The sequence below is a fragment of the Falco cherrug genome, chromosome 9 (genome assembly GCF_023634085.1).
Source record: "Falco cherrug isolate bFalChe1 chromosome 9, bFalChe1.pri, whole genome shotgun sequence".
NCBI classification, from domain to species: Eukaryota; Metazoa; Chordata; class Aves; order Falconiformes; family Falconidae; genus Falco; species Falco cherrug.
This window is the reverse complement of record NC_073705.1, coordinates 38,452,650-38,480,472: the sequence shown is the minus strand read 5'-3', so window position 1 is coordinate 38,480,472 and position 27,823 is coordinate 38,452,650. Positions and strand designations below refer to the sequence as shown.

At 54.5% G+C, this 27,823-nt stretch overlaps 1 protein-coding gene and 1 long non-coding RNA gene across 4 annotated transcripts; both read right to left on the bottom strand.

The window, feature by feature from the left end:
- Positions 1 to 815: 815 nt before the first annotated feature.
- Positions 816 to 13,267, bottom strand: CHST3 (carbohydrate sulfotransferase 3). 3 transcript variants are annotated; one of them, XM_055720863.1, is made up of 3 exons: positions 13,159 to 13,267; positions 6,406 to 6,635; positions 816 to 6,258 (listed from the first exon to the last, which is right to left on the bottom strand). In XM_055720863.1, exons 2-3 carry the CDS (start codon positions 6,540 to 6,542, stop codon positions 5,028 to 5,030), a joined length of 1,368 nt encoding a protein of 455 aa, XP_055576838.1. In that variant the 5' UTR covers positions 6,543 to 6,635; positions 13,159 to 13,267; the 3' UTR covers positions 816 to 5,027. The 3 variants fall into 3 exon arrangements, with proteins under 3 accessions (XP_055576838.1, XP_055576840.1, XP_027672869.2); XM_055720865.1 differs by lacking the exon at positions 13,159 to 13,267 and adding an exon at positions 6,983 to 8,232; XM_027817068.2 differs by lacking the exon at positions 13,159 to 13,267 and having other exon boundaries at positions 6,406 to 8,232.
- A 2,555-nt stretch (positions 13,268 to 15,822) lies between these two features.
- LOC129736816 (uncharacterized) lies at positions 15,823 to 19,378 on the bottom strand. The gene is made up of 2 exons (XR_008733900.1): positions 18,668 to 19,378; positions 15,823 to 17,538 (listed from the first exon to the last, which is right to left on the bottom strand). It is a non-coding gene; the product is annotated as an uncharacterized LOC129736816 (long non-coding RNA).
- Between the last annotated feature and the right edge of the window lie 8,445 nt (positions 19,379 to 27,823).

Here is a 27,823-nt window from a genome sequence, read left to right as displayed (position 1 = left end):
CTCCTCTCCCCCTGTGCAATGCAGCAGGGCACTGTGAAAATCTCATTTCCCACCTAACCTCCTGCCACATGCAGGACGACTTCGCCAGGCTCAGCATGCTCTTGTGACAGAGTTCATCTCACCCGTCTTCAGGCACCTACAAATTAGGGCTCTCAAGAGGCTCACCTCAGCGCAGGCTTTGGGGAACCGAAGCGTGGCCAGTTTCATGGCAGGCCCCAGCACAGGGTGCGCACGGGCAGTGCCAGGGCTCTCCTTCCCCTCGGAGGAAAACCCTGCTCAAACAAGTCCCAACAACCGCCTTTGTTTTTACATGGTGCAAATCTCCCCTACCCCTCCAGAGCCAAGCGCGTGGCGCCCATTAGGAACTTCATGGAAATGCCATTTTGTGGGAATTCATCCCTTGTGCTGTGATCCAGGCAGGTGCAACGAGGGGCTCCAACAGCTTTATCCAGCTTAGCCGGCTGGCTACAGGGATTGCACAGACATCTTGGGCAAGGCTTTTCCTCTGGCAGTGGAGCCTGCGGCTCAGTGGCTTCGTGGTACGTTTCTCTTATGGGACAACATGGAGAGGGGTTTTGTGGCATTAATCCTCATGGGGTGGTAGAGAAGCAGTAAGGATGTCAGCGGTTCGGTTTTCCCCAAGAATAGGAAGGGTGAGGGCTTAGGCAAGCTCCTTCACTCTTGGGGAAGGATTCAAGAAAGAACAGCTTTCACTCCCAAATTGTGGGGAGTTGTTCCCTGTCCGTCTCCATCCCCCCATGTCCTCCCCCCCCCCCCCCGCCCCCCAGATTTCATTACAGTGAAAGCACAGCATATAATAAAACTGTGTCCTTAAAAAAATCGGTCTCACAGACAGGCAGCCTTTGTCTGAAGGTGTAATTACAGGATAAATATGGGATGCAGACCAAGAAATGTGGTCTGGTCAGGCATGCAGTCTCTTAAAAAAACACAACAGAAAACAAGGCTGTCATTTAATGCTGAAATGTCCATGTGTGCTGCAGCCCCCAGTCCCTCACTGGCCCGCAGGTCCCCCCACCGACCTGGGATTTGGGTGGTGAAGCCGTAGCCATGCATCAGCTCCCTGTGGGAACCACACCAAGCACTGCAATGGAATGAAGGGCAAGGGTGGATCCAGTCTCCAGCAGAAGCCAGCGGGGCTTGTAAGGGCACACGATTGCTTGGGCAATGGGTTTCCCTCTGGCACGGTGCAGAAATCCCATCTGATAGCACTGCTAGGGGACATGAGGGATTAGCTCATCCGATCCCATTAAATGGAGCTGGAGCAAGTGAGGAAAAGAGGATGGGGGGGGTGGTCAGGACAGCCAGCAGAGCAGCCACGACTTCTGATGTTTGGGACAAACCTTGTGCCAAGCTGGAAAAAGGCCTTTTTATGCATTTCCATGGGCCAGCCTGGTGGCTTGGCTTCATGGCCCAGCAGGCATCCACCCTGCCAGCTGATGTTAGCAGTTCGCCACCTGGGCACCTTTAAACTGCATGGCATCTAAGGTGGCATTTCAGAGCCTCAACTGCTCTCTTACTTGGTGGGCCAGGCATCTTCTGACTCAAGCAAGAATGGCCTCTCCATGGCAAGCCCAGTGACGTCAGCGTGGCCCCAGCAAGCCCCGAGTGTCTCCAAGAGGGAGGCAGAGAAACAGCAGCGTGTACCTGCTGTCCAAAGTCAAGTCTGGATCAGACTGGCAGAGGGAAGCGTCAGCCAGAAAGATCCCATTTAGAAAGGAACCATGCATACATAATTTATTAAAGCTCTCTCTGGTGCTCCATCATCTCGTGTCACCTCCAATAACCCTGAGGAGAAGCAGGCTTCGGCTAGTGGCCCTGTCCCACAGGACATGTGTCCCCTTGCTGTTCTAGGCTACTGCAGAAAGTGTTTCTCTGGTGACAATAAGAATCACCACAATGTGCCTGAATTTCTCCCAAAACACAGCTGTGGCAGGCTGAGCGGGTGAGCCCAGAGGCAGCGCAGCTGCAGGCACTGACCGGCTCAGGGCAGGTTATAAAGGGGTGGGAGCAGCCTTGGGCTGGGGAAGTAAGGGGTGGGAGGGTGTTTTTTATTTGTTTGCTTGTTTTAAGGCAAACCTTATCCTTTCAGGAGCTGTTTTATTTCTGAAAGCTTGAATCCCTTGAAGGGAGGATAGTGGGTGTTTTTGCATTGGTGTTGTTGGAAGAAGGGTGATGCTGCATCTGCTGTGGCTCCTGTTTCCTGTGTGACCCATCTGAATGCAGGTATGTTCTCAATCTATGGCATTGCCTCTTGCTGGGGCTTTCCCAATGTGCTTTTCCTCCTGAATCCATGCCTTTCCTCCTATAGAGAAGGACCAGGGTAAGGCCTGGCAGTGGCTGGGGTGGGATGAGCAGGCAGTGCCTCTCCTGGGGGGACAAACCTCCCCAGTTGGCACAGGAAGAATTCAGCTGCTTTAGTCTCAAAAGGAGCCGTGTGTCCCTTGTGGCTTCCCAATGCGTCTGGCACTGTGTGGGAGTCACGGCTTCGTGGGTTTAATGGGAGCAATTAGCCCCTGCAGAAATCTGCATGGGTTGGGGGTGCGTTTTCTTTCTGTCCTGTGGCATTTTTGACAGGAAGCTGGAGGGCGTCCAGGAAGAAATGCTGGTGCTTAGCTAGAAATGACAGGCTGGAGCCAGCCAGGGCTGAGGCTGTGCAGGCAGCCCAGGTGAGAACTGGCAGTTGTCACCGTCCCCTCTGGCCTCAGCTCAGCCCCGTTCTCCCATCCTTCACGGATTGCTTTGTATTTCCCTTTATTTGCCTGTCCTTGCCCCCTAAACCTTGCTTTGCCCAAGCCCTCAGGCTCTTCCGTGCAGGGTGGGATGGGAAGGGGATGCTGGATGCCCCTCTGACATCCCCTTCCCAGCTCTGGCAGCTAAGAGCTATTTACCCCTTGTGCTGTTCTGCAAAGGAGCAATTAATTTGAACTTTATTTGCTTTGCCAAAGCCAACCTAGTGGGTACTTTTGCAGAAGCGCAGGAGAGGCGTTTGCCTGTAGCTGTTGCCCTGGGTCTGGCCGTGTTGCCCCTCGTGCTGGCCAAGCTCCATGGCCTTTTCTCAGCAGGCAGCTGTGGAGTATCCGATCGACCTCGGTGACCCCACCACTTACCCAGCAGGAAGCCTCCAAACAAAACCCAATTCAGGCAGCAAACCCAGGGCCGCTAGCAATGCCGAGAGCTCTGTGTGAGACAGGGAGGGGGCTGACTGCTCTCCATCGCCTGCGAGCGATGATGGTATTGCCCACGCCGCTCAAAGCAAAGAAAAAGCCCACTTCTGCCCCCTCTCCCCAGCCAGCCAGCATCGAGCACCCTGAATTCACACCTTGAGGCCAGATGCTCCCAGCCAGCGAGGCAGCCATGCTCAGAACACCTCTCCAGCCGGCACGGGCGGGTGGCTGCCCAGGGCTCCGGCATGGCTGCTCCCCGCCAGCCGGCCCCGCGCTCCTCAATGCTGCCTCTGTTCTCTCTCTTGGGTCAAAAACACGGCTTTTGTGAGCGCCCCAGCCGTGGCTTGTCGCTGGAGCCCAGCATGTTCTTCCCGGCCACCCTCCGCCGGCAGAAACGCAGCCCAGCTGTGGCCAGCTGCTGCCTAACTTTACTTACTTATTTTTGCTTTTGGCCAACAGCTCTGGCTGGGGAGAAGTGGCGTGTGGCTGCTGGCCATGCCTGGGGGGCAGTGGGGACCCCTCAGGGCTCCCCCGGTAAGTCTTAGGCAGAGGCAACTGCTACCCTCCACCAAAATGCCTGCCTTCTCCCTTGGGCAGCCGTAACCCAAAATAAACGGGGAGTAAAAGGATGCGCTGCAAAGCAGGCTAAAAATAGGCATTTAAATCCATTAATTGTGAACTGGGGGTGGGCAGGCAGCTTGGCGCCAGGCTATTGCTGGTTGAATCTCTGCATGTGGTAAACACCCTGCAACTCCCTATACCTCTACGAGGTATTGGTCACCCACTGATGCTGCCGGCAAGTATTTCTGGGGCTCCCCCTGGGTGGGGGACGCATATGAATACCAAATGAGACAGGAGGTGCTTTGGACTCTGTGCCAATGTATTTTTGTTTTTAATTAAATAAGTCCAACCATCTTCCAGCAGGCACTGAGGTTCACAGTAGCTACCGTGCTGGGTGGGTGTAGCCCCTGCACTGGCTGCACTCCGCTGGGGGTCTGGGGGCCTTATAGCTCATTAGACCCCGGGGGCTCTCCCGGGGTCATGCGGCAGGGTACGTGGTGGTCTGAAATCTGACCTCTACCACCTTGGCTCTAGGTGTCTTTCTGTTTCTTTGCAACATACTGTGCTGGTCTGACTTTTGGGCTTAGCTCCTTGATCTGCCTCCCCCTCTTTTTTTTTTTTTTTTTGTGTAATAAATAAATAAATTCACTTTGCAACCCTGGTACACAAATGCATGGGGCGGGGGAAAAAACCCCAAACCCCCCAAACTAACTTTGAAGAGTACCGAACCACAAAGTCACCCCACTTAATTACAGCCCAAGTGCCTGCCAGGGCTCCGTGGGTGATTCCTGCCCTGGCATGCCTCTGGGGCAGTTCCCAGTCTGTGCTGGTGTATAAAGGCACTAAACCAGTAAGGCCTCTTCGGTCTGGGTCCTTTCTGGCACCATGGGGGTCTTGTCCTCGCCTTGTCCTAGCTGGAGGGGTGGCAATGCGGAGGTGCTTGGTTCTGCTGCCTCCTCACCTTGTCCTCGCCCTCCTCCTCTTCCTCAGTGCAGCCTGTGAGCTGGGGAGGTGGCCCTGGTGCCAAATCCCCTACTTTTCCCCACTGCCTCTCACCCTTGTGATTTCCCCATTCCTGGAGAAATTGTGTAATTTGGGCTCTGTGGGACCCTGGAGTCAGCTCTGCCAGGATGCCCCGGCTCCTGGGGCTGCTGATTTCCACCCGGCAGTAGCGAGGAGCATCTCCAGGAGCAGGAATCCCCTGGTCTCCTGTGGGCCAGCTGGGAGCACGGCCACAGCTCCTCATTTCCCCCGCCCCCCCACCGCCATCCTCCTGCATCGTTATGTGACCCAGGAGGGCTGTGCCTCCTCCAGCAGGCTGAAGGAGCGGTTAGCCAGGGCGGCGGGGCTGCTGGCCAGCTTGTAGCCAAAGAGGTGCATGGCTGGGGCGCAGGCGTCCTGCACCACCTGTGCCAGTTTGAAGGGGATGCTGAACCGCCACTTCTCAAACTGCTCAGAGGAGTTTTTGCGGGTGGAGTAGACGCCACTGCCATCACGGGGTGCCTGTGTGTTTTTGCTGATCCACTCCTCCACTTGGGGGGTGAGCGGGAGCCCGGCGAAGCGGTACATCTCCTCTGCCTTCTGCAAGGGCGCCCGTGCCACGTCCTCGTAGCGTACCAGCATGTAGCGACCCCGCAGCCAGCCCGGCCGCTGCAGCCCCAGCTCTGCTGACAGACGGATGCTCTCGCAGTTGCCCCGCAGCCGCTGCACCTCCTCCTCACGGAGGGGAGCCTCCCCTTCGGATGCCCACTTCTTCCAGGTCTCGTACTTGCCGGAGAAGGCCACCATGCGAGAGGCCAGGACAGCCCGGGGGTCCCGCACCAGTTGGATGATGCGCACATCCAGCCGAGGGTCCTCTACCAGCGGCTGCAGGAACTCCAGCTGCCGGATGCGCACCGTCTTCAGGGCCACGTGCTGCTTGCGCTGGCATGCCTCGGCGGCCAGGGTGATGTTGAGGGGGCCACAGCGGCGGTTCTTGCAGTGGTACTTTTCGAAGACTTTCTTAGCGTTGGGTGTGCAGACGGGCTCCTCACAGAGAGAGCGGCTTGAGCCCCGCCGAAACATGAAGGGTGTCAGGTGGCCCTCAGGTGCTGGTGAGATGAAGCTCTCCAAGATGTAGAGGTCACAGAGGAGGAGCTGCTTGAGAACATCCCGGTACACCAGGGCTGAGCCCACTGCGTTGGCTCCCCCTGGCTCGAAGGTCACCGTCCTTTCGATGTGCCAGAGGGGCTCAAAGAGGTAGAAGATGCTGCCTTGCTGGTTGAAGAACTCCCCCACGAAGGAGGAGCCGGTGCGGGTGGTGGCCATCAACAAGACATGCCGCCGTGGCCCGGGGTCCCCCTCGCCCACCAGCTGCAGGGTGACGTTGCGCAGGTGGGACCTCAGCTGGGAGAAGGCAGCATCCAGCTCTCGCAGCGAGGCCAGTGAGCCATTCTCAGCTGGCGCTGGGCTGGCCTCTGTGCCGTTGGCCTCCACCAGCGCCTGTGGAGACTGCTTCAGCTTGTCTGACACCCTGCAGGGAGACACAGCCCAGCCTGGAGGACCGGGATCACCCCTGTGTCCCAGCATGGGGGTTCAGGGGGCTCCCGCTGCACAGGAGCTTGGGATGTGGGAGAGAAAGGGTTAAAAGTGTGGGGTGGCTTAGGTATCTGCTCCCTACCTGGAGATGAAGTTGTTCTCCTTTTCGATGATGACAAGGCCAACGACAAAGACCAGTAGGACGGCGTACTTGCTCCTCATCTTCAGGCAGTGCAGCAGCTCCCAGAAATCCTGGGGCAAAGCACGTCGGATCTCCATGGAGGGGACACCCGTGTCCCTCCTGCCTGCCGGGGGGGGTGGGGGTGTTGTCCTAGGCTAGCTGCCCGGCATCCTCTGCCCCACCGGCCCTGCCTGTGGGGAGAAGGAGGGTCAGCGCAGTGGTGGCTCTCTGCAGGCACAGGAGAGTGGGAAGGGGTCAGAGGCTGACCCTTCCCACAAGGGATGACCAACGAGGTCTTGACAAGAGCAGTAAGAAGGGAGGAGCTCCCCCCTACCGATCCCATCCTGCCTGTGAGGAGCAGCTGCCCGAAGCCCCCATCAGCTGCTCCCCCTCCTTCCCAAAATACATCTTCCTGACAGGACCCCTTCTCATGCCTCTGCCGGCTGCCCCTGCCAGCCCTGAAACCCAATCCCCAGAGCCCCGACAGCTGCCTGCTCCCCGCCAGCCAAAAAACTGCTGCCAGCAGCAAGGTCCCCACTAGGTGTGAGAGCAGCTCCTCATCCCGATCCACAGGGCGTCGTGGCTCCCAGCCTCTGGAAAGAGCTACTTTTGGGGAGGGTTGCAGGCTCTGCTGTGGGGTCCCGGCGTGGGGCTGCACAGCTTCCGCCTTCCCGTGGTACAGCAGCGGCGGCTCAGCCACGAAAATGAAACCCAGAGGGTTTCTAGAATGACGGCGGGCTAGAAACTGCTGTTGTGGCCGCCAGTCCTGCTTGGGGCATAAAATGCTCCTGGGGGCTATTTCCAAAAAGAAAAAACCCTCAAACGATGGTGCAGCTGCTTGGTGTGGGATGCAATTCCCACCAGGAGACTCAGCATTCCTGCCCAGCAGAAAGGACCGCCCCACCCCCAGCCCTCCTCCTCCCAGCACCAATGAAATCGGGGGTGATGGCGGGAGCCCCTCTGAGCTGCACCAAACCCAGATCCCAGCTGGGACATGGTGGAGATTTTGGGGGCCAAAGCCACCGTTCAGGACCCTGAGGTGGGTCTCTAGTATGTATCGTGTGCACAAATTTACACACGTAGAGCTTGCTGGCACCTGCTACCTGGCTGCTGGTTCGCGCGGCCGGCGGCTGGCTGCGTGGGTGATGCTGTTTGCTCATCCCGTTTTCTTGGCCAGACTTTCGGTGACTCAGGGAAAGTCTATTTAGCTTTGGTTTGGCTCCTGCCAGTGTGACCCTAGCAGCCTGTCCTGCCTCTGCTTTCAGGGGTGATGGAGGGGGAGCCCAGCGGAGCCTGGTCCTTTGGGGGACCCCCAGGGTTTGCTGGAGGGGAGATGCCCTGGCTGAGCTGCGGTACCCACAGCCCCAGCAGGGTGTGGAGTGGGGAAGTCCTGCCAGGCATTGCGTCACGCCCAAAACTCCTCAGCGCTGTCCTCAGCCAAAATGTGCATTTTTTGGTGTTGCTCACTGTATGTCCCTCCCACTGGGAAGGAGGGAATGTGGGCAGGAGGAGAGGGATGTGCCCCATGGCCAGGGCAGCATCCCAGCCCGCCCAGTCCCCGGCCCTCTCTGTGGGAGGACCAGGAGTTTCCTGGCTTGAACAAACCACTCTGCTCCCAGGGCTTGGCTTTGAGCCATCTCTTTCCCAGCAAAAGCTGCTAAAGAGACACCCGTACCCATGCACCCAGGAAACTGGGACTTTGGTGGGCTGCAGGGACCCTACAGAGCCCCGGCAGCTCCCAAGCCCTCCCTTGGTGGCATCCCAGCTCCCCCCTTCCCCCTGCAGCGAGTGGCACCAGCATCCCCCCCGCCCCGGCCAACATGTGGGTGTGTTTAACAGCCCTGTTAGTTTAGTTTGTCAACTGGCTGCTCCTCAGGGACGGGACAGGCCAGCAGCTGGGATGGGTGCCTTTTGCTGTGCTGCCTCCCAAGTCCCCCCCTCCTCAGTCCTGCTCGGTGCCCCTGTGATGACAGCATTTGTCAGAGAATTTGAGCAACTGAGAGAAGAAAAAAAAATATACAAAGTTTTCGGTGTGTGGCCATGTCTCTCAGCACCTGGCAAAGCCACTGGCTTTGCCACTGCAAAGGACTTTTGAGTTTGTGGCAACCTGGTAAGCAGTGGCAGAGGCAGTCTGCATCCCTTCCTTTGCCTCCCTAGGGCAGGGGACTGTCCCCTCGCTGCCCCGAGCACGCAAGCAGTGGGAGATGGCATCGACTGCTTGCTCAGACAAGATCCCTGGGCAAAGCCAGCACGGGGTTTTCCCCCTCTATTGCCCCCAGCCAACCAACCACAAATGAGCCACAGACCAGGAATTATTCGTGGGGATGACACAGAGAGCCATTTCCAGCAGCGCTGGCAAAAACCCTGATTCACAGGCCTGGGGCAGACATAATTTGTTAAATAAACAGCCAGCTGCAAACATCCTGCCCGGGACCTGCAGGGCGGCGGCGACAAGCGTAGGGGCCCGTGCAGGGCTGATCCATGGGGCTGGGGGACACATGGGGTGACGCAGCGAGGCTGGCTGGGACTGCTTGGTGTCCTAAAGCTCTTCCTCGTTGGGGCCTGCGAGCCGGGGCAGTGAGCAAGCCACAAGCGTCCCTTTGTGAGTGGGAACAGAGGGGCTCTGTGCGCCCCATGTGCTCCCCACCGGACGCCTGCCGGGGCTCCGCTGGGCTGGGATGTGTGAGGAGAGCCACTGGGATGCTGCTACTGTGCCATGGTGCAGCGCCCGCGGCCGCTCCCAGGGGATGTGTGCCCGCCAGTGTAAGCAGACAGACAGACATCACCTCTGGTGCCCGCAGGCAGCAGCCGGCCAACGCTCTCCTCTTACTCTGCGCATCTCAAAGCAAAGTGGAATAATTTCCAGGGGCACTGCCATGGAAGGTGGCACGCTTAGCATGGGGGAACTCCCCCAGTGCTGCTCCTTGCTTTTTCCTATCCCTCAGGCTGGAAATGCTTTTCATTTCAGCAGGGATGGCTATGATTCCCACCATCAGGAGGATAAAAAGCTCTGTGGATTTCCCGGCTGAGTCAAAGCCAGCAAAGGGGCTTTTTCTTTCGGGTGGTGGTGCGGGTTTTGTTTCCATGCAAAGCTGCTCAGGTGTATATATCCACCACTACTAGCAAGTTAACCTAACCCTGCCAGAGCAAGAAGGAAGGACTCTGTAACGGAGGTGCCAAATCATCCAAGTCTGCTGCAGCAAGTCAGCTCGTGGGATGGATGGGATGCTCCCACTGGTGTGGTAGGTGGGGTGAGAAGAGCAGTGTAGCCCCAGGGCAAGGACAGCAAAGCCCCATAGTGAGAGGAAGGGGGTAAGGGATGCTCTTGTCACCTTTCTGCAGGGCGTTTCGCAGGACTGCCGGCCTGGGAGAGTGGAGCTGGGGTTTTGGGCTCCATTTTGGAAAAGGGAAGGTCTTTCACAAAGCTTTGGGGCTCTCATCCCCCTCCTCCGGCTTCCCTGAACACCTACCAGGTGGGATCCAGGAACAGAAAGATGCCTGCAGGCTGGAGGGGGAAGCCAGCTGGAGGTGTGACTGGATGAAGTCACATTTTCCTCGAGTGACTCAACAGGCAGCAACTGAGCTCCAGACAAGGAACAGCAGTCAAACACCTACTTGCAAGCTCCCTCACTGCCAAGATCCCTCTGTCCATCCACCCCTTCGTCCACTCCTGTGCATTCCTACCTGGGAGAAAGGAGCTCATGGGGACCTGCTGCTGCTGCTCTTAGTAATTTCCTCCACAGTGCTTTGCTTTATCAGATTTACAGCAGCAACATGGGCCAGCAAAACACAGGGGCAGAACAACAAAGAGATAAGGTGCAGAGGCTTATCTGTTCTCCCTGCTGCTCTTTGCCTGCAACCTGGGGAACAAAACCCAAATCCCTCTGTATTTACTCTATCAACTATTGCCGCTCTTGACTTCCTCCTGATGCTGGCCTTGGGAAACACACCACCGACCTTCCCGCTGTGCTTCTATCTCCCAACAATTTTCATCCTGCCCCTGGCTCTTCTCCAAGTGTGGCACCACTTCAGTCTGCTCCCCACAGCGCAGCTAAGGGGGCTGTCCGGGCAGGTATTTTATGGTTAAAAACACATGTATTCAAGCTAAAAAAGGGGAAGGTGGGGGGTAGGGGGGAAGTCAGCTCTTACAGTATTTATAAAGTGCCTAGAATAGCCCCAGGCCTCATCAAATTGAAGCCCGGAAGCTGCCTGTTGGAGGAGAAAGTTGGGAATGCAAAGTCCTTCTGGCTTGGGCAGAAACAGGGCGGGCAGGGACAGGGCGCCAGCACCTGCAGTAGCCCCAGCCTGTCCCACCATGGCACAGAGAAACCCCGATGTGAGCGGATTGGGATGGGAAGGGCAGATGTGCTGCCCCTCTGGCTTGGGCAGCCCTCCGGGGACACGGCCAGGGGTTTGCTCTTCCATGTATTTGGTCCCTCCAGTTAACAAAAGGGTCACACTTGTTTCTCCTCCTCATTCCCTTCCTGGCTCTGCCCCTCTGACCTGCCTTGGCTTGGTCCTCTGCTCCTCTCTAAACTGGGCACCCAGGGCAAAGCCACCCCCAGGAGCTGAAGCACACAGGTAAGCACGGAGATGGGAGGTTATGCTCAGGAGCAGCAGCAGTAGCCGGCGTTGGTACAAACAAGCACCATTTAACTTGTTTGTCATTGCATGTGCTGTCAAACTCCAGGTGCACGAGGTTGTCTTCTGTCTACTGTTAGCCCCCTGAGAAGGCACGCTGAGTATTGGGGTGACTCAGATGAGCTGTACTTGCTTCTTGTGTCCCAAAAAGCACTGCCCAGAAGGGATTTAGAGGCTGGCGTCGGGCAGAATACTGCCGGTGACAGGACCAGCGTCGTCAGGACAGGCTGGTCTTTGCTCTCCCTCACCTTGGGTGGTGTCCAAAGAGAGGTGTTTTCTCCTGACCCAGCAGAGAAGACAGCTGCTGCTGGCACCTGAGCGAACGCATCATGTTTCAGGACTTCCAGAGACGACAGTGCTGGGCATGGGGGTAAAACACGTGCATCTGCAGCTGTGCCAGGCTGCCTTGCCAGGCAGGGACCAGCCTTCTGGGCTTTGATCTGGACCAGGAGCTAGCAGGGACCAGCTGAGCTGGCTAAAACACCTACAACTGTGAAACCAACTTGTTGGAAACCACAGACACCAGTGGGGTAGGTTTTACAGCAGCACCTGCAGCAAAGGTGCGTGACTGAGCACGCCAGCCTGCCAGGCAGCAAGGGGGGCAGGACAGCAGACCACCAAGACAGGCGAGAGACCGGCCTAGCCCTGTTTGCTCGGCACCAGTGGCACAATGCTGGCTGCTGTGCGTGCCGTCACCCCCTGGCCACGCTGGGAACCGCAAATGCCCGTCCTTGCTTCAATGAGCCCTTTCTCTGGGGCGCAGAGCCACGGTCCCTCCCACTGCCCTGCGCTCCTTTTCCTCACTGCTCCACACTAGCCTGGAAGCTCCTAGACCAAACCCACCCCAAAATCAGAGAGACCGCTCGCTCTGTGCCCTGCTCTGCTCCCTTTTCACCCCGAGACAGGCATCTCTGGGGACCTCTGTGAGGGACTGGTGGTGAGAGATGTCCACTGGGCCAATAGTGAGTCGCTCCTGCCCTTGGGAAAATACAGACCATGCCTGGGTCCTGGCAGCACAGGGAGACTGGGGTGTGTGAAAACAAATCCTAGACTGAAGCAACGCAGTAGATGTGGGAAAATTGTGGAGTTCAATCCCTGTCCTGGCGTGGTGTTATAAATCGTTGACCAAGGAAAAGCCAGGCTCGGGTCCCACGGTGCAAAGGAGGGCAGCTCCCTCAAACGTGGCCGGGAGTGGCTGCTGAAAGCCCGGCAGGCGCTGAGTGGGGACACTGCCCGGGTGGTCCTTTCCCCCCCGAGGTAACCCCCGGCAGCCAGGCCTGTCTGGGTGCCCGGTGTGGCTAGGGTGCCGGTGCCCCAGCTCCAGCAGAGAAGCCGCTGGCTTTTGGTGGTCGGCAGCCAGCTGAGGTCCAGGGTCCCCCAGCAGGCCCGGGGCAGGAGGGGAAAGGGCGAGGACAACTTTCCAGTGCTCCCTGGTAGGGACTGTCAGGCCGGATGATGCAACTCCGGGATGGCTGTGAGAAAGTCTCCCTGTCTCGACCCAGGCGCGCTTCGCTCCGGACGGAAGCTCGGCGTTGCAGCTGGAGAGCTCGCCCTGATTTCACGTATTATTTTTTCCCCTCTTTTCTCCCCGACAGAAGGCGAGGGAGCGAGCTGCTCGGGCGGGCATGAGCCGAGAGGACTCTCCCTCCCCGGCAGGGCTCTGGGATGCGGCCGGCCCGCCGGCGGGCAGGCATCGCCGGCGCTGCCCCGCTGCGGGAGCGGGCGGCGGGGGGCCCGCACCGAGACAAAGGAGCGGCCGAGGCCGGAGGGAGCACAAAGGAGCCGGCGGAGCCCGGGGCCGCCCCCGCGGGGGGATGCGGCCGCGCAGCCCCCCGGCCTCCCCGCCGCCCCCGGCCCGGCCCCGCTCCCCCTGCCGGAGGGGTCGGGGCGGGGGCCCCTCCTCGCACGCCCAACTTCCCGCAACTCCCCTCCGCGCCGGGAGAGCAAGGCCCGACCCCCGCCGCCATCCCCCCCCTCGCCCCGGGGCGGCCCGGAGCTCCCGCTGCCCGCCGCTCCCGGAGCCCGGCTGCGCTCCGGCCCCAACCCCATCGGCCCCGGCCCCGCGGCACCTACCCGGCGGCGGCCGCTTCGCGGGGCGAGCTCGCCTGGTCCTGCCGAGCGGGAGGAGGGAGGGCAGCGGGTCCCCTGCTTTTCTTCACGGCGCTGTCATCCTCCCTCCCTCCCTCCCTCCCTCCCTCCCTCCTTCCCTCCTTCCCTCCCCTCTTCCCTCCCTCCTTCCTTCCTTCCTTCCTCCCTCCCGGGGCGGCGGCGGGGGGAGCGGTCCCGGCGCCTGGATGCGGGTCCCGGGGCGGAGCCGGGCAGGGTCCCCGGGCCAGCCCCCCCGCCGCCTGCCCGACACGCCGCGGCTGGAGCCCGGCAGCTGCCGGCCCCAGCCCCTGGATTGCCCCGCGCTGGGAGAGGCCGCCTGGGCGCTGGGAGGGGAAATGGGGGGCCGCGGGCGCAGTGTCCCCCCGCCAAAGTGTCCCACCAGGGCCGAGGCGAGTCTCCCCTCCCGGGCACCGCGGAGCGATTCGGGCCACAGGCTCGTGTCCAGCCTCCTGCCCGAAGCGGGGTCACACCAGGGTGGCCAGAGCTTCACCCTGCAAACCTCCAAGGACCAAGGACGGAGCCAGCACAACCTCTCCAGGCAGCCTGCTCGGTGTCGGGCTGTCCTCGTGGGGAATGTTTCTCCTTATATCTGCTCTGAACCTCTCCTGTCCCAGCTCTTGCCCTCCCACAACGTGAGGAACCTGGATCCATCTTCTCCATGACCACCTTGCAGGCACTGGAAGGCTCCTTCTCCTTGTCCACAACCAAAACTGGCTCCAGGGTCAGCACTTTCTCCCCAAATTACTGAACTCCGTTTTCTCCCCATACAGGAGCTGTGGGTGAGTTTGCTCCACGTGATGGCCGTACACCATGGTGTGCCGTGCTGGTGAGCATGTACTTGTATGCCCCGGGAGGGCAGGGAGCGAGCATCTCACTGGGAGCAGACCAGGAGCTTTGGGGGACAGCGGCTGTCACTGTCCCCACAGGGCGGGCTTAAGGTCTGGAGCACTAAATTGTACTGAAACAGCTATTCTGCCTTACGTGCAGAAATTCATACAGCTCCCTCAGAGCTCTGTAACGTTAGACACCGAGGAGCTGAAAGACATCTGGATTTGCGGGCAGAGAAAGATCCAAAAAACGAGTCCCCATAAAAAGTTTCAGCTCTCTCGCATTCCTGGCATGGTTTTACAGCTACGCATGTGGCATAGGCAAAAAATGCAGGTTTTCTTGGCATTCATGTGCAATGACCTGCCCAGCTCATTAGTGGCTTCCTATTAGCGAAGGTAATGTGTATGAATTTATGCGCAAAGTGCCAGCACTGTGCTTGCAGCAACAGTGGGTGTGTGCAAACATATATGCCTGTGTATGCATATATATGTAGAGATATATATTAACACGGGGATGTTGTGAACCTGCCTGCTGTTGCTTGGAGGCACGTGGAGCTGGTGGCACAGTTCATATGCCCACGTCAAGGCAGGAAAGCCTGGCTGTGATGTTTAAGGTATAGCCTCCATGCCTCCATACATACATCCTTCTGCTTTTTCTCATTTTAGTGGGCATCCTGCAGCCAGTAACTCTGTGATCCAGCTGCAGACGGGCATGGTGACTCTGGTACACCCCTGCCATGGCTCTGGCTCCCACAGTGTTGCCGATGGAGCTGCAGTAAAGGGCAGCGTCTTGCAAACTCTGCCTAAATGAGGCAAAACCAGGGCTTGCAGGATCAGACCTGTGTAGGCTGTCAGGTTAATCATGTCAAGAAGAGTGGATAAGTCTGGCTGGCTGCACACCGCAGAAGTTTCGTGGGGTTTTGGATCATGGCAAAGCATTTTTAAGCTCCTCACTTGTTCTTTCAACTGCAACAGGAATTCTGCCTCAGATTTTGTGGGCAGAGGAGATCTTGGTGAAAATACATCCCTAACATGCAAATAATTTTGAGATGAGGGCAGAGAGAGGCTGGTGGGGCGTGGGACACCCACACCAACAGGGGGTCGCTGTCTTTGCAGGATGCTTTTGCAGTGGTCCTGGGGTGGTGGTGGGAGCAGGGGAGGGACCCTTCCCCATGCAGCTGTGGCATGGGGCACAGCCTGGGCTGAAACCCATCCTTCTGAACCCAGGGTGCACTCCCTGCCTGCTCTGCACGCACATGCAGAGCTCTGGATGGAGATCACCTTCCTGCTTCATCAATAAGTAAAGCTGGCACAGGGAGGAACAAAGTGCCTTCTCTTCCCTGCAAACTGCTGAGAGAGAGTCGACAGGAGAGGCAGGGAGTTGTGTTTCCTCTGCCCCTCACTAACTGTGGGATCACATTCCCTTCATCACCCACTCCTCTTCCTCCAGGGATAACATAACCTGTTCTCTGCGGCGAATAAAGAGACGGGACATAGCTTGATGCAAGCAAGATGTCGATTTATTAGTGATTCTTTTACATTAATATAAGTTTCTACCTTCTACATGTTAGACACTGATTGGTTAAATCTTAAGCGTGAACTACACTGGTTATCTTCTAAGACACATAATTTAAACAATAGGTACTGATTAGTCTATATTATCTTAGCATCAATCTTTATTCTAAGATTGGGGGGGGGGGGTCCTACTTGACTTTCGTGAATAACAAAGTTCCTTATCAGCACTACCCGTTCCCTTATCTTGCTGTATGTCCCTCTTTTGTCCGTTGGGTTGGCATTTCAACCGTTGGGTTGGCATTTTAACCGCTATGGCTCGAGTCTGCTGTTAACTTGTTCCTTTGTTCCCAGGTCTTATGCCCTACAAGTCCTAACACGTCTCCATTCATTGGGCTAACAGTGCTCAGACTCTCATCCTTGAGTCCTTGCCCTACAGTTTGCCTCTCTTCCTGTGTCGCGCATGTACACACATGCCTGCCACGCAGGAGGCTGGGGAGCAGTCCCCGGAATGACATCAGAAGCAAGGAAAGGGGGATGTGTCACTATAGCAACGAGGATGCTCTGGGTTTTGGGGGAATAAAGGCATCTGACACTCATTTTCCAGCCTTGGTTCATGCAGATGATGTGGCAGTGAAAAGGTCGGGCTCCAATTTAAAAAAAGCTTCCATTGGTCTTTGCTCTGTTAAAGTCAGGGCAGCGTCTGCCTGGAAATCTGCCTGTGGGTTAGACCAAATTCTATCCCCATGTCCCTTCATGTGCTGTCTGGTGGCATCTGGCAGCAGGACATGGTGATGGTGCACCTGGAAATAGTCTGAGAGCTGCAGTGCAAGGGAAACCCAGTTCTCCTCTGCTTTGCTGCTTCCCCTGAGGCACTTCAGTATTTTATTTCCCAGGACGTCATGATGTGGCTTGGAAATGAGAGACAGCAGAACAACGCCTGTTGTTCGAGGTTATGAGACAGAGAAGGTTACCTGGCTTTGTTTCAAGGCTGAATCTGCAGGGACTCACTTCAGATTTGTTTCTTGCTCCTCAGAAAGCTGGAAACCTGTTGGCAGCCTTCCTTTTGCTTTTTGTGGCCAGGTGCCCGCACTGCAGCAAGCTGCTTTTCAGAGCGTTCCTTGGAGAGGCGACGGTGTGTGGCAGGGAGATGACCTGCCAGCTGCAAAACGAGTCACAAACATCCCCATTTCCTTTTGCATGAGGACCTTTTGCAAACACAGCACAGGAAACAATATTCTCCAGTGGCACAGGAACTTGGGTGCAGTGGTTTCAGGGGACAGGACTGCACAGGTGCCTGCAAATGGCAGGATTTCCCCACCTGAGGACAGCAGGACAGTTGCTGATGGGACGTGCTCCCAGCTGGGGCTGGGCTGAGGACCGCCTACAGCTGCATGAGCCGGCCTAGGGAACCAGGTCCCCTGTCAAAAGAAGGTTTCTGCCTCCTCTAGTCCTGTAGATCCTCTGGCAAAAAGGATGGGGAACCTAAAGCCACGTGGACACTCATACTCAATGAAAATATGCAGCATGGGTCCTAGCACAGAGCCTGAGCTGGCCAGCCAAGATCCGCCTCCGAAGAGGGAGAAGGTTTGTCTCAGTGCCAGGGTGCGGGTGTATCAGCCCCGGAGCTGGGAGCAGTGTGTGTGTGAGTGCATGCACAGCCATCCCAGAGCACTAAGGCTACCTGTACCCTGAGTGGAAAGCAGGCAACGCCCTGTTCAAGATGAAGATGAACCCAGTTTGCCACCTGAATGCAGCGTGCCTGCCCATAACCTGTACCCGACCTTCTCAAGAAATGCACCCTCAAGTTCTTCAACAACAGCTCTAATGACTCACTGGCTGTGGGCTGATATGAAGAAGCCATCAGTGTAAAAATATTTTTTTTCTTCCAAACGCCAGATGCCATTTTTAATCACTGATCCACCTGTTCTTGGACTTTTCCTCTTGGATGACCTTTCCACATAAGCCTTACAAGGGTGTTTTCATCCTCTCCGCCAAGGCTAGCCTGTTTACCAGAATGCAGAACCATTAGTTGAAACTTTTCCCGGTCTCTTTTTTTTATGATCTTTCAATAATTAAACACAAACCCACCTATCGGGAAACCTCCCCATGTAACTATAAACGGGGCGTTTCACCCTCTCTGCTGCTGACGGGTCCCATGCCAAAGACTACATAAAAAGCTAACTTTTTTGAAACAAAATGCTTTGACACCATATTTCAGAGAACCAGGATACTGCTGCCCGCCGCCTGCTGTGCACTGCCCAGTGCTGCTGCCTATGCTGCTGCCCGCCTCTGGTGCCCAGTGCTGGTGCCTGGTACCTGCTACCAGCTGCCTGCTGCCCGCTACCCGCTGCTGCTGCCTGGTGCCTGGTGCCCGGTGCCTGCTGCTGCTGCTGCCTGCACCTGCTGCCCTGTGCCCGCTGCCTGGTGCTGCTGCTGCCTGCACCTGCTGCCCTGTGCCCGCTGCCTGGTGCCTAGTGCCCAGTGCCCGCTGCTTGCTGCCCCGGTGCCCGGTGCCTGGTACCTGCTGCCCCCTGCCCAGTGCCCCCTGCCCGGTGCCCGGTACACAGTGCCCTGTGCCGCTGCCCAGTGCGCACTGCCCGGTGCCCCGTACTCGGTGCCCGGTGCCCCCTGCCCGGTGCCCGGTGCCGCTGCCCGCGCGTGCTCCTGGCGCCACCTGGCGGCGGCACGCCGCCCCCTCCCCTGCTCCTTTGCAAAGAGGCGCGGTCCCTGCCAGCCGCGGCCCTGACCGCAGGGGGTGCTGACTCAGCGCCGCTTTCGGTTCGGGGGGTTCCTCTCGCAGGGACACACACACACACACCCCCACCCCACGCCCCCCGGCAGCGCATCCCAGCGGGTCCTGCAGGCTGGAGAGGGAAACCGAGCGCGGCCAGAGCCCACATCTGCTTTTTCTGTGCCTCCGTCCCCCTCCCTTTACTCAGCTGAAACAGAAAGTCCCTGGCTCCTGCCTGCTGCCTGCCCAGCCCGCGCCTCCCCACGCAATGCCCCTTCCTCTCTCGGCATCTCTGCTGCCACCGGGAGCCTCTCCTTGCTGGCAGAGCCCCCCTCCCAGGGTGGTGTTTCAGACCAGAGCGATGGGCCTGACATGGAAATGCACAGCCCTGGTACCCCACCTTCTGAGGGGAAGGTGCAGCCTACGAGGCAGAAGAGGGCCACAAGCCCAAACTGCAGCCCTGTTGACAGGACCCAGGGGCTGGGGAAGATGCTGGCCAACAAACAGGATGGAAAGGGCGATCCATAAACCAGGAGCGTTTGCTGGAGACTAGGCCTGACTCACCACCAACATCTGCGCTTGGGTTCATTAAAGAAACTAATGATTTGCTGCAGGGGAGGCGGGCCAAGGTCTCTGCAAGGGAAACGGCAGCACCGCGCTTGCCGTCTGGCACATCAGTACTTTCCCATGGGTGGCTATTCAGGCCATCCTCTGCTCGGCAAATGACTTGAGGAAGGGGCTGCTGCTGCCCATGTTGAACTGATACTTGGCCAGATTCTATCCAGTACCTGCAGCGATGGATGCTTTCTCATGTTCGCTTTTCTAGCTGTCCTCTGTACGCAAATGGGCTCGTGCAGCCCCAGCAAATCCCACCATTTGAGCTTCCCAGAGAGACTGTCAGTTGGTCTTTCCCCCCCTGCACCCAGCATCTATGCTAAAAACGAGCAGACATAATTTGGGTGGGAGCTTGGTGGGAAACTCAGTGTTTGCAGCTGACGTGCTTTTGACTGACCTCTGCACATCCTTCCCTTGCTGCCTCCTGCAGACCCCATGCACAACATGTGCAACCTCTTCAAAGGACCCTGTTCTGCATTTTCTGTTCCTTTTTCAATTCTGCTTCTCTAAAACTGCTGAGGGTGAAACAAAGAAGTTAGCTTATTTTTAATCCGTGCACTCTCCAAATGTGCAACGCAAAGATCCACTTTGTTGTGATGAGAGCAGCCAAGCCAGGGGGACATCTGGTAAGAAGAGAGGCTGGCAAGCCCTAAATAGTGACGTAGTAGAAAATGCCTTGATGTCCCTGTCCTGGGGACTGCCAGCAAGGCCAGTCTGCTGCTCTCCCAGGTGAGCAGGAAGCCTTGTGCTTTTTGGTTTGGCTTTTTAAGTCTCTGGCACAGAGAAAAAAGGCAAGTGAGAAGAAAGAGGGTATCACATACAGACTGCAACTGCACTTGTACCGGTGCCATTGGCTTTGGAGCTGCACTGCAGTGAAAAAAATACTATCAGGCACTTGTCTGCATCTTAGTAAGGTCAGCAGCACGCTGCGCTGAGTAAAGTCTGGGTCTCCCTGCTCTCCACACGTGGAAAACTCCCCATCTGAGCACCCCGCTCTCCCAACACACCGTTCATGGAAGGGAACTCTATTTAGGATCAACCAAATAAAGCTCCTTTGGTCCAACATTCACAGCTGGGAGACTGACCCAGACTGATAGCTGGCTTTTCTTTCTGACCAGCCCGTGTATGAAGAGAAATCCCCTGCAAAAAGGAGCCGATTGTGTTCAGTTACCCACTTTAAGCCTTATCAGGAGAGGAAATGTCTGCAAAAGCGTGACTTGGCCCATTTTCTCCCCTCTGAAAGAAGGAAGTGAGAACCAATTTTTATTAAGAAGTACTCAGCACTGAGAAAACCCCAGGGGTAACTCAGGCTTTTGGGTGCTCAGTGTCCAGTTTGTGCTGAGCTATTCAGCCATGTTGCCTGCTGGGTTTTACTTGGCAAGTTTCTATAGCAGAGCAGGTGTTTGCAACACGATTTGCAAGGTTGCACCAAGCTTTCTCCATGCTTCTTTGAAGCCCACACTACAAAACTAGAAGATTTAGCTTTGCTGTGTGGTGGGTTGGCTGCTAACTTCTCTTAAAACTCCCACTGGTGGTGTAATACAGGGGCACAAGCACACACCAAAGTGCGTGCCAGGGATGCTCTCTCACCGAGAACATCATAAGATGGTCTGAAGAGTATAACAATAAATTCTGGCTGTGATGACTTATTAATACCTTAGCCAAACCCTTGGTGTCAAGATGTTTGTGAGAGCATGTGGTTTTATAAAAATGTTCCCAAATGTTGATGAAACCTTTAAGGAACCTTAGGCTAGAAAAGGGTCCTCAAGCTGAATACTCTCATCAATCAGGTTTATTGATGCAGCTTATTTCCTTATCCTAATGTGTTATTTGTATCTCGTCTTTTCAGTTTCCCTGCAATTTCATGATGTGCTTAAATCCACCTAAGACAGGGAAGAGAGGTGACTGTCCTGTGCTCTTTCTGTCCCCAGCACATGTTCCCTCCCCTTTCCTTTGTGTCACTTGCAGCAACATGAGCCTGAAAACTTCTTTTATTGCTTTTCCTTTGCAGGGTGAGTTTCTAGTTGGATCAGGAGCTGATCAGATCCACTCAGGGTCGGTCTGCCCCTAGACAGGGAAGTGGCAGGAGTGCTTGACCAGGGTGCAAGAGACAGCAGGGCAGCCCCTTCCAGCTCTCAGTTCAGGCATATGCTTTCACTTTGAACAGCACTGCGCGCCTACAGAAACCTGCTTTAGCCCTGTTCAGACACACATATATTCATCCTATTCCGAAATAGCTTTCAGGTTGGACATTCCCCAGCCACTGGCTGAAGGATCAGAGCTCACCCTTGTGCATGACTGGTACTAGTTTGCCTGACCGCCAGGGTTTTTTTGCAGCGGGGATTTAATTCTTCCAGGAGCTCAACCACTGTTTGCAGAAGGGCAGACAACAGTGGCTTCTGACAATCCCCTAGTAGTCATGCTGTAGCCTTGTTGGTCTGCTTACAAAAGGAAGATAATGCTTCTGCCTGGAAACCTTGTCTGGCTTGGTGATAACCAAATCTTTGCCATTTACCAGACAATAAGGGCACCCTGACCTTTGAAGCCTTGCTCGCAATGGGGAAGGGCCTTCTCAATGAAGAAGCTGAAGCAAAAGCATCAGAGCAGAAAACGAACAGCAAACCTTCACTGGCATGTCCGTAGGATCAGCCAAGCCCTGTAGCTGGACCTCTGGAAGATCCACCTCTAGGAAATGGCACTGCTGCATCCTGGCAGCCTGTAAGGATGAGACACTTCTCCACCCTGACAGTTCTGGATGTGGTGGGTCTCATTTAAAGGGCATGTTGTGGAACAAGAGGTAGTGGGGCAGGACCCTCCTGGTAGTAAAACCCATAGGTCTCGGAAAGACAGAAGTAGCAGGTCCACCTTGGAGATCATCCGCTTTGCATGGACATCTGTAGGAGGAACCACCACTACATGATGGTCTTTGAGTGTAGCAAAAGAACAATATGACCTGGCGGTAGGGAGGCTGTCATTGGGGCGGCTGTTCAGAGCAACCTAGGAAAAGATTATGAGGAAATCCAGACATTTTTGCTAAAAATCACTATAAATTCCACTTATCTTCTGATTGCCCCAGGCAGCATCAGGAAAACCAAGTAAGAGCAAAACCTGTTTGCTTTCTAAGCTTTACTGCGAAATAGGAGCAGGGCAAACCTGATAATCCTCATTTTTATGGAAAAACAGTTTCCAAATCTCTCTGGGCTAATTAACTCTCATTTGCAGATCTGTTAGCAAGGACAGAACATGGCTCTGAACCTTGTCCAACTAAAGGAGTACAGAGAGAGATCAGCTGCAGCTGAACAAAAAAAATTACAACCTGAGGGGAAGCAGCTGTTGGATGTGTTTTAAAGGGCAGCTGCAGTGTGGCCTGATGGATGGGAGTAGGTTGTTTGGTTGTTTGTTCCCCCTCCCCTCTGGTTAGCATCAGGTTCATGAGGTGTCCTGGGTCAGTGTCTCTTTGTACAGGTGGTACGTTTGACTCAGTGTGTTAAGCCAGGAATGACATTTACTGTTCTTTACAGGGGTGTTTCTTGCATTTTTCTCTTTCTCTGTGGGCTCAGCTATGCTTTTGTTCTGCAGCTGGCTGGGTCACAGTGCTCAGGGTTAAGAGTTAACTCCAACGCCTCTCTGCCCTTTCCTGGGAAAGGATAAGAGGGGTTTTGTTTCTTCTCTGACATTTGCCATGGCAAAGCTCAGCAGAATGGTGAGTTTTGGTCTAGCTATTTCCTGGCTGTAGCTGAGCTTATGTGGGTACATGGTACTGACTTTCTCAGGTCTGTGATTTACAAATTGAGGGTTAAAACAAGCTTTTACTACACCAGTTTCTGGGAAGAGGTGAAGAGCAAGTCTCAAAGACACGCCTTGGGTAATAATCATGGAAACTGTGATCACTGTGGAAAACCAGGTTGCAGGCTGGCAATACTTCATTAGTCACAGCGCTGCCCATGGAATCCATAAAACATTTCTATTGCCCTGTGTTTGCTGTTTTGAGAAGATGCTCAAATGTTTCCCCAGCTACTGTTGGGTGAATGGTGGGAATGACACAGAAGGAGAGGTTGCTAGCAGGGAAAGGTGCTGCTGAATTCTCCTGTGAAATCCAAAGGTGTTGAATTGTGGCTGTGTCCCTTACTTGTGCTGCAGTTCAGTTGGCTTTTTTTCCTAGTGTGAAACATGCTTTTGCTCTATGAAACTGAAAGATGAAGAAACAGTAAAAGAGGCTCAGTAAGTTTGATATGGGATCTTTCTGTCACAGTTGGAGCATGCAAGGGATGAACTCTGCAGTGGGTAGCTTGCTCCCAACCATTTAAGTCCCAGATTTAGCTGGGACAATGGAAGAAGGAGATTGAATCTCTGACTGTATTTTTAGCCTTTTGTACAAGAGGGCAGAGGACAATTATTCAGATGCCCACGACTCTGGGTGTGGGTTGTGTGCTGTTGGTGACTAAGATGATGAAAGACCCTGTGGTGGAAGCCACAGTAGGTGAACTTGCTACTTCCCTCACTGTGTCCTTGTGACTTTGATTAATCCAAACTCATGCCAGTTTTGGCCAGCAGTTAGCTGCTGTTGCAGACTCCACCAAAATCCACTGCTTGGCTGAAATGCTTTTGACAGCGAGCATGCAGTTGAGGCGGGATCACGTGAGGAAGCCTGATGCTTCCCAAGTTTGTGACCTAGAAAAGGGACTGCAGACTTTGCAACAGCATACCAACCAGCGAGCAGGCGAGCAGCAGTCCTTGTGTGATCCGTGCCGGACTTCTGGGGCTGCTTATTAAGATCTTGGACTATACGATCTCCCTGATCTATTCCCGCTCCTTTCCTGACACGCCAGCTAACACCCTATTTGCTCATCCAGATTTGTGAGGACAGCTTATCTGGGCTCAAATCTCAGCCCAATCTCTTCTGTTCGGTACCTTCTTCCCCAAATCATATGTTCCCTTCAGTGCCTTCCCTTTCAGCCTGGATAATGAGGGAAGAGAAAGCAAGTATTTCAATATCAGAAGAAATTGTATGTACCGAGTCTGGAGGATGGGTGTCTTCTCAGTCTGGTTTCTTACAGGAGCTCTTGTAGCTTTTTGTCCCCTGACAACTTATTTTTCTTGCAAAGCCTATAATACTTTGTGCTTTTTCTTAAAGCTCGTGGAGTCCCGTGATTATCTAATCACTTCTGTGTGAGCTGAACTGAGTCAAAGTAGATTTTTCAGCTGCTGTGAAAGGGCTGGACTGAAACAGTCTGCACTGCTGAAAAAGCCCTTAGAGCTACCAACTGTAATCCCTGAAAACCTGCAAAGCAGAAAGCAAATAAAAGGAACTCCACCCTGTATTTTGTAAAAGCTTTTCAGTTTTGGGCAGGCAAGTTTTGCCCATTTCTGTCTGGCAGTGCTAAGAGCAGGGTGGTGGTATTTGAAGTTGCTGGTCCTGCGTTGAGAGCTGAGATGAGCGCAGAGGCAATGGACAGGTAAAGGAGGAAGAGGTAGAAGATGAGGATGGGAAATATGTTGCCTTTTACCTTGGAATGAATGCACAGAAAAGAGGAGTATCAGACTTTGCTCTGCGATACCTGAGCAATGCTCTTTTGTTGTTTGAGGACACCCACGTGGTAGTAACACTTGCCCTGCCTGAGAGCTCTGTGAAGGGAAAATAATCTTCACTCCAAACCAAAAATTACAGTGAAAGAAAGACCCTACACACAGGGGGTCCCCACCCACACACTCACTATCCCCATATGAGTTAATGGCAAGGCCTGGCCATGCTGTTTGATACTTGCTTTGGAAAATGCACTCCCTACTTGGCAGCATGCTGTGTGGGGTGCATGTAAAACGCCCTGCAAGGGCCTCCTTTGGGAAGCTGACAGAGCGGTGGTCTTGGTTGTGTGCCCCAACACCAACCTGCTGATGCCCTGGCAACCTGCCAGGGTATGTGTGCAGGGGTGTCAGCCAGGGCTGGGTGTGGTGATATTTTTCCCCTTAAGCTTTGAAGACCCAAACCAAAAACTTGCTTATTTCTGCAATGCCATCCTTTGAGAAGGGCCCACTCTTAGAAACAGGCTGGGATGTTTTTTAAAAGGTTAGGTTTTTTCTGTTTTTCTCCTTTTTTTTTTTTTTTTTTTTTTTTTTTAATAGAGGTGATGCACTGAAAGGACCTTCTGGAAAGTGGGATAGATGAGCCTGCAAACGGCTGCTCTAGAAAATGGTGGTAAGTTTCAATGCAACAGGTCAATGTGACTGAGGGAGGGAGAGCAGCAATAAGCAGGAAGAGGTAAGGGCAAGCAGCCTTCTGTTCATCCCTGTCTCTCCCTGCAGAAGTCCTAAAAAGCATCAAGCCTGCTCCTCTTATTGGAGATGATCTTAGTGCCCAGTAAGCAGCCCAAGTCATCTGCTTTCAATCTTTATAGACAAGCTAGGAAAGAAAAGGTGCAGCGCTTCCTGGGGGCTGCTGGGGAGTGTTTTCTCTGTTGTAGCATGAATGGGAACCAAAGGTGTTCTAAAATCCTCATCCTCCTCTTTTGCTTGGTCAGACTTTATTTTCCTAGGATTTCTGATCTATATTTTTAAATCCACTATTCATTGTCCTTTATTGTTGGGGTTTTTTTTTGAGGGATAGTGTGTAGGATTTACATAAAAATATATGATTTCATTTTTCTTTCCATTTATAAAAAAAGAGCTGTTTCTTCTTCAAAGGTTGTTGCAGAGGTTTGTCTGGCTGCTTTCTTACTGCTTACAGCCCTGAAAAAATGACACAATGAGAGCAGAAACAGGATTCTGCATCTTTGTGTGTGTCCTTTAAAGCATGGGCTTTATGAGGTGATGCGGCACTGTTGATTCGCCTGTATTTAGGAGAAATCATCTGTTTTTCTGGTGAATCTGTTGTTGTTCCATGTCTTGCTACCCCTGCTCAGAAATCCTAGTTCATGAGGGCAAAGCATTTGTGGCTGCTGACTCTCTTTGTGTTGATCTAATGGGTTTGAAGTAACAGTTGCCCTGGGATATGGTCTGCCTTGGAATAGGGGTCTAATCCCAGTAAGCAGTACCTAAAATGCTGAGGAAACCTTGAAACAAAATGCAGCTTGTAATGAAAATGTAAAACTTGTGCCAGCTGACAAAGGGAATACTGAAATGAGAATTAGCTGCAGTGATTGGAGTCTTTATGTTATGCTTTGCTTGGAAAATCCAGTGCACCTGATGTGAACCCTTTTGATAATTAAGTTGTGGCTGAGCTGAATGCGGGAAGGAGTGTGGCCTGTGATTATGCTAGTGTTAATTGAGAGCTCTGCTGTTGTGCAGCTGCCAAAAGGGGACGGTCCTCAACAGCTTTCACACCATGCTGCCACAAGTGTTCAGACAGTAAACTGGATCCAGGTGAAAAACTGCCCTGGGAGAGGAACGGATCGCTCATATAGCTGGATCAGTCGCTGGGCTGAGTAGAGCGCACAGCTATTTGTGCTGATGTGTGGGGCTGAGAGGCTGGAAAAGTGTAGGGTTACTGCTGTCTTGCTCCCATGGCCGAGCTGGTTCATCACGTGATGCTTTCTGTGCCCTGGGCTGATTCAGGCCACTAATTCAGGAGAGAAGCATCTGCTTCTGTGAGCCAGGGTTTTCCTGCTGTGTTAGGAAGCTGAACAAGCCCAGTATAGGGGCTGATGAGCAACAGTGCCAGGAAGAGGGAGACATGCTGCTGTTCCACCTGCCCTGCCCACTCCTCGTGCTGTCGAGCTGCAGCTTTGCCCTCAGACGCAATCCCTGCAGCATTGCCCTCCTGTTTGGAAATTGCTCTGATGCTTTCTGCTCTGAGAAGTATGTCGGACAGGGAGTTATTTCTCTGCAACCTGTTAGTGATGAGGAAGGGGGTGTGCAGTGGGGAATCTGTCTCTAGTCCAGCTGGGACCCACAGGCCAAACCACTTGGTGAGTCACGGGGACGCTGCTCTTGCTTGGGCTTCAAACGTGTCCAAGGCTCTTCCTGAGGCTGCCAGGCTGTAATTTGTGGCTGGCTTTACTTGCTCTCCAACAGCTTGCTGAAGTCTGAGTGGAAATGCAAAATGGACCAAAAGCCAGGCTGCTGCAGAAAATGCCTCTATTTATTTTAAGTTTTATTTTGTTTTGTTTTCAATGAGAGCACTTCTGTGGATCTCGCAGTGGCAGGCTGCAAAACCAGAGCCTGCAGGGGCCTCTGGCTGGTCTCCCAAGATTGCCAAACAGAGATGCCTCATGTGCGCCGCTTATGCAAAGCGGAGAATTGGGTGTGAGGAGGGTGAGGTGACAGTGGAAGGAATTTGTGTGCCGTAGGCATGATAAAACCGAGCACCAGGCTTTCTGGAGCCAGCTGGGCTCCAGTGCCAGCCTGGTCCAACTGGTTGGTAGGGGAGGCAGTGCTTCTGGACGCCAGCCCCTGGAATGTGAGTCATGTGTTCTGCTGCAGGACTGTCCCTTGTCTGGCCACAGCTTTCCAGCCTGAGGGAGGATGGGCCTTTCCTACTCACTTTACGCAGAGCATGGGTCTCCCAAAAAAGGGGACTGAAAATCAAGCTTGGGCCAGGAAGGCCTCCTTCTCTCCTAGCCACAGAAAAGTGACTCAGCTGTATTTGACTACCACCAAGCCACGGTCCTTCCTGAGAAGACTCATCTGACACGTTATCTGGGAGGTTTATTTTCAGGGAAAAAACCCAAATCTGAGCAGAAGCTCTGCAGAAGCGGAAGGTGGCAGGCAGACAGCAGGCTGCTGCAGCTCACGCCCTCGCTGCAAGGTGTCTCTTCATGCAGTTGGTCCTCACATCTGTAAGCTGGACCTGGTCTCAATAGGGTGAGCTGCCCTTTGGGGTTTCCTGCTTTTGTAAAGTCCTGTTGTCAATGGCAGATGCCCAGTATTTGAGCAGTTGATGCCATTTTGTTTTTTTAATCCCATTTTTATGTGAGAAAACTAGCAGGCAGTATGGCTAAACCAGGAA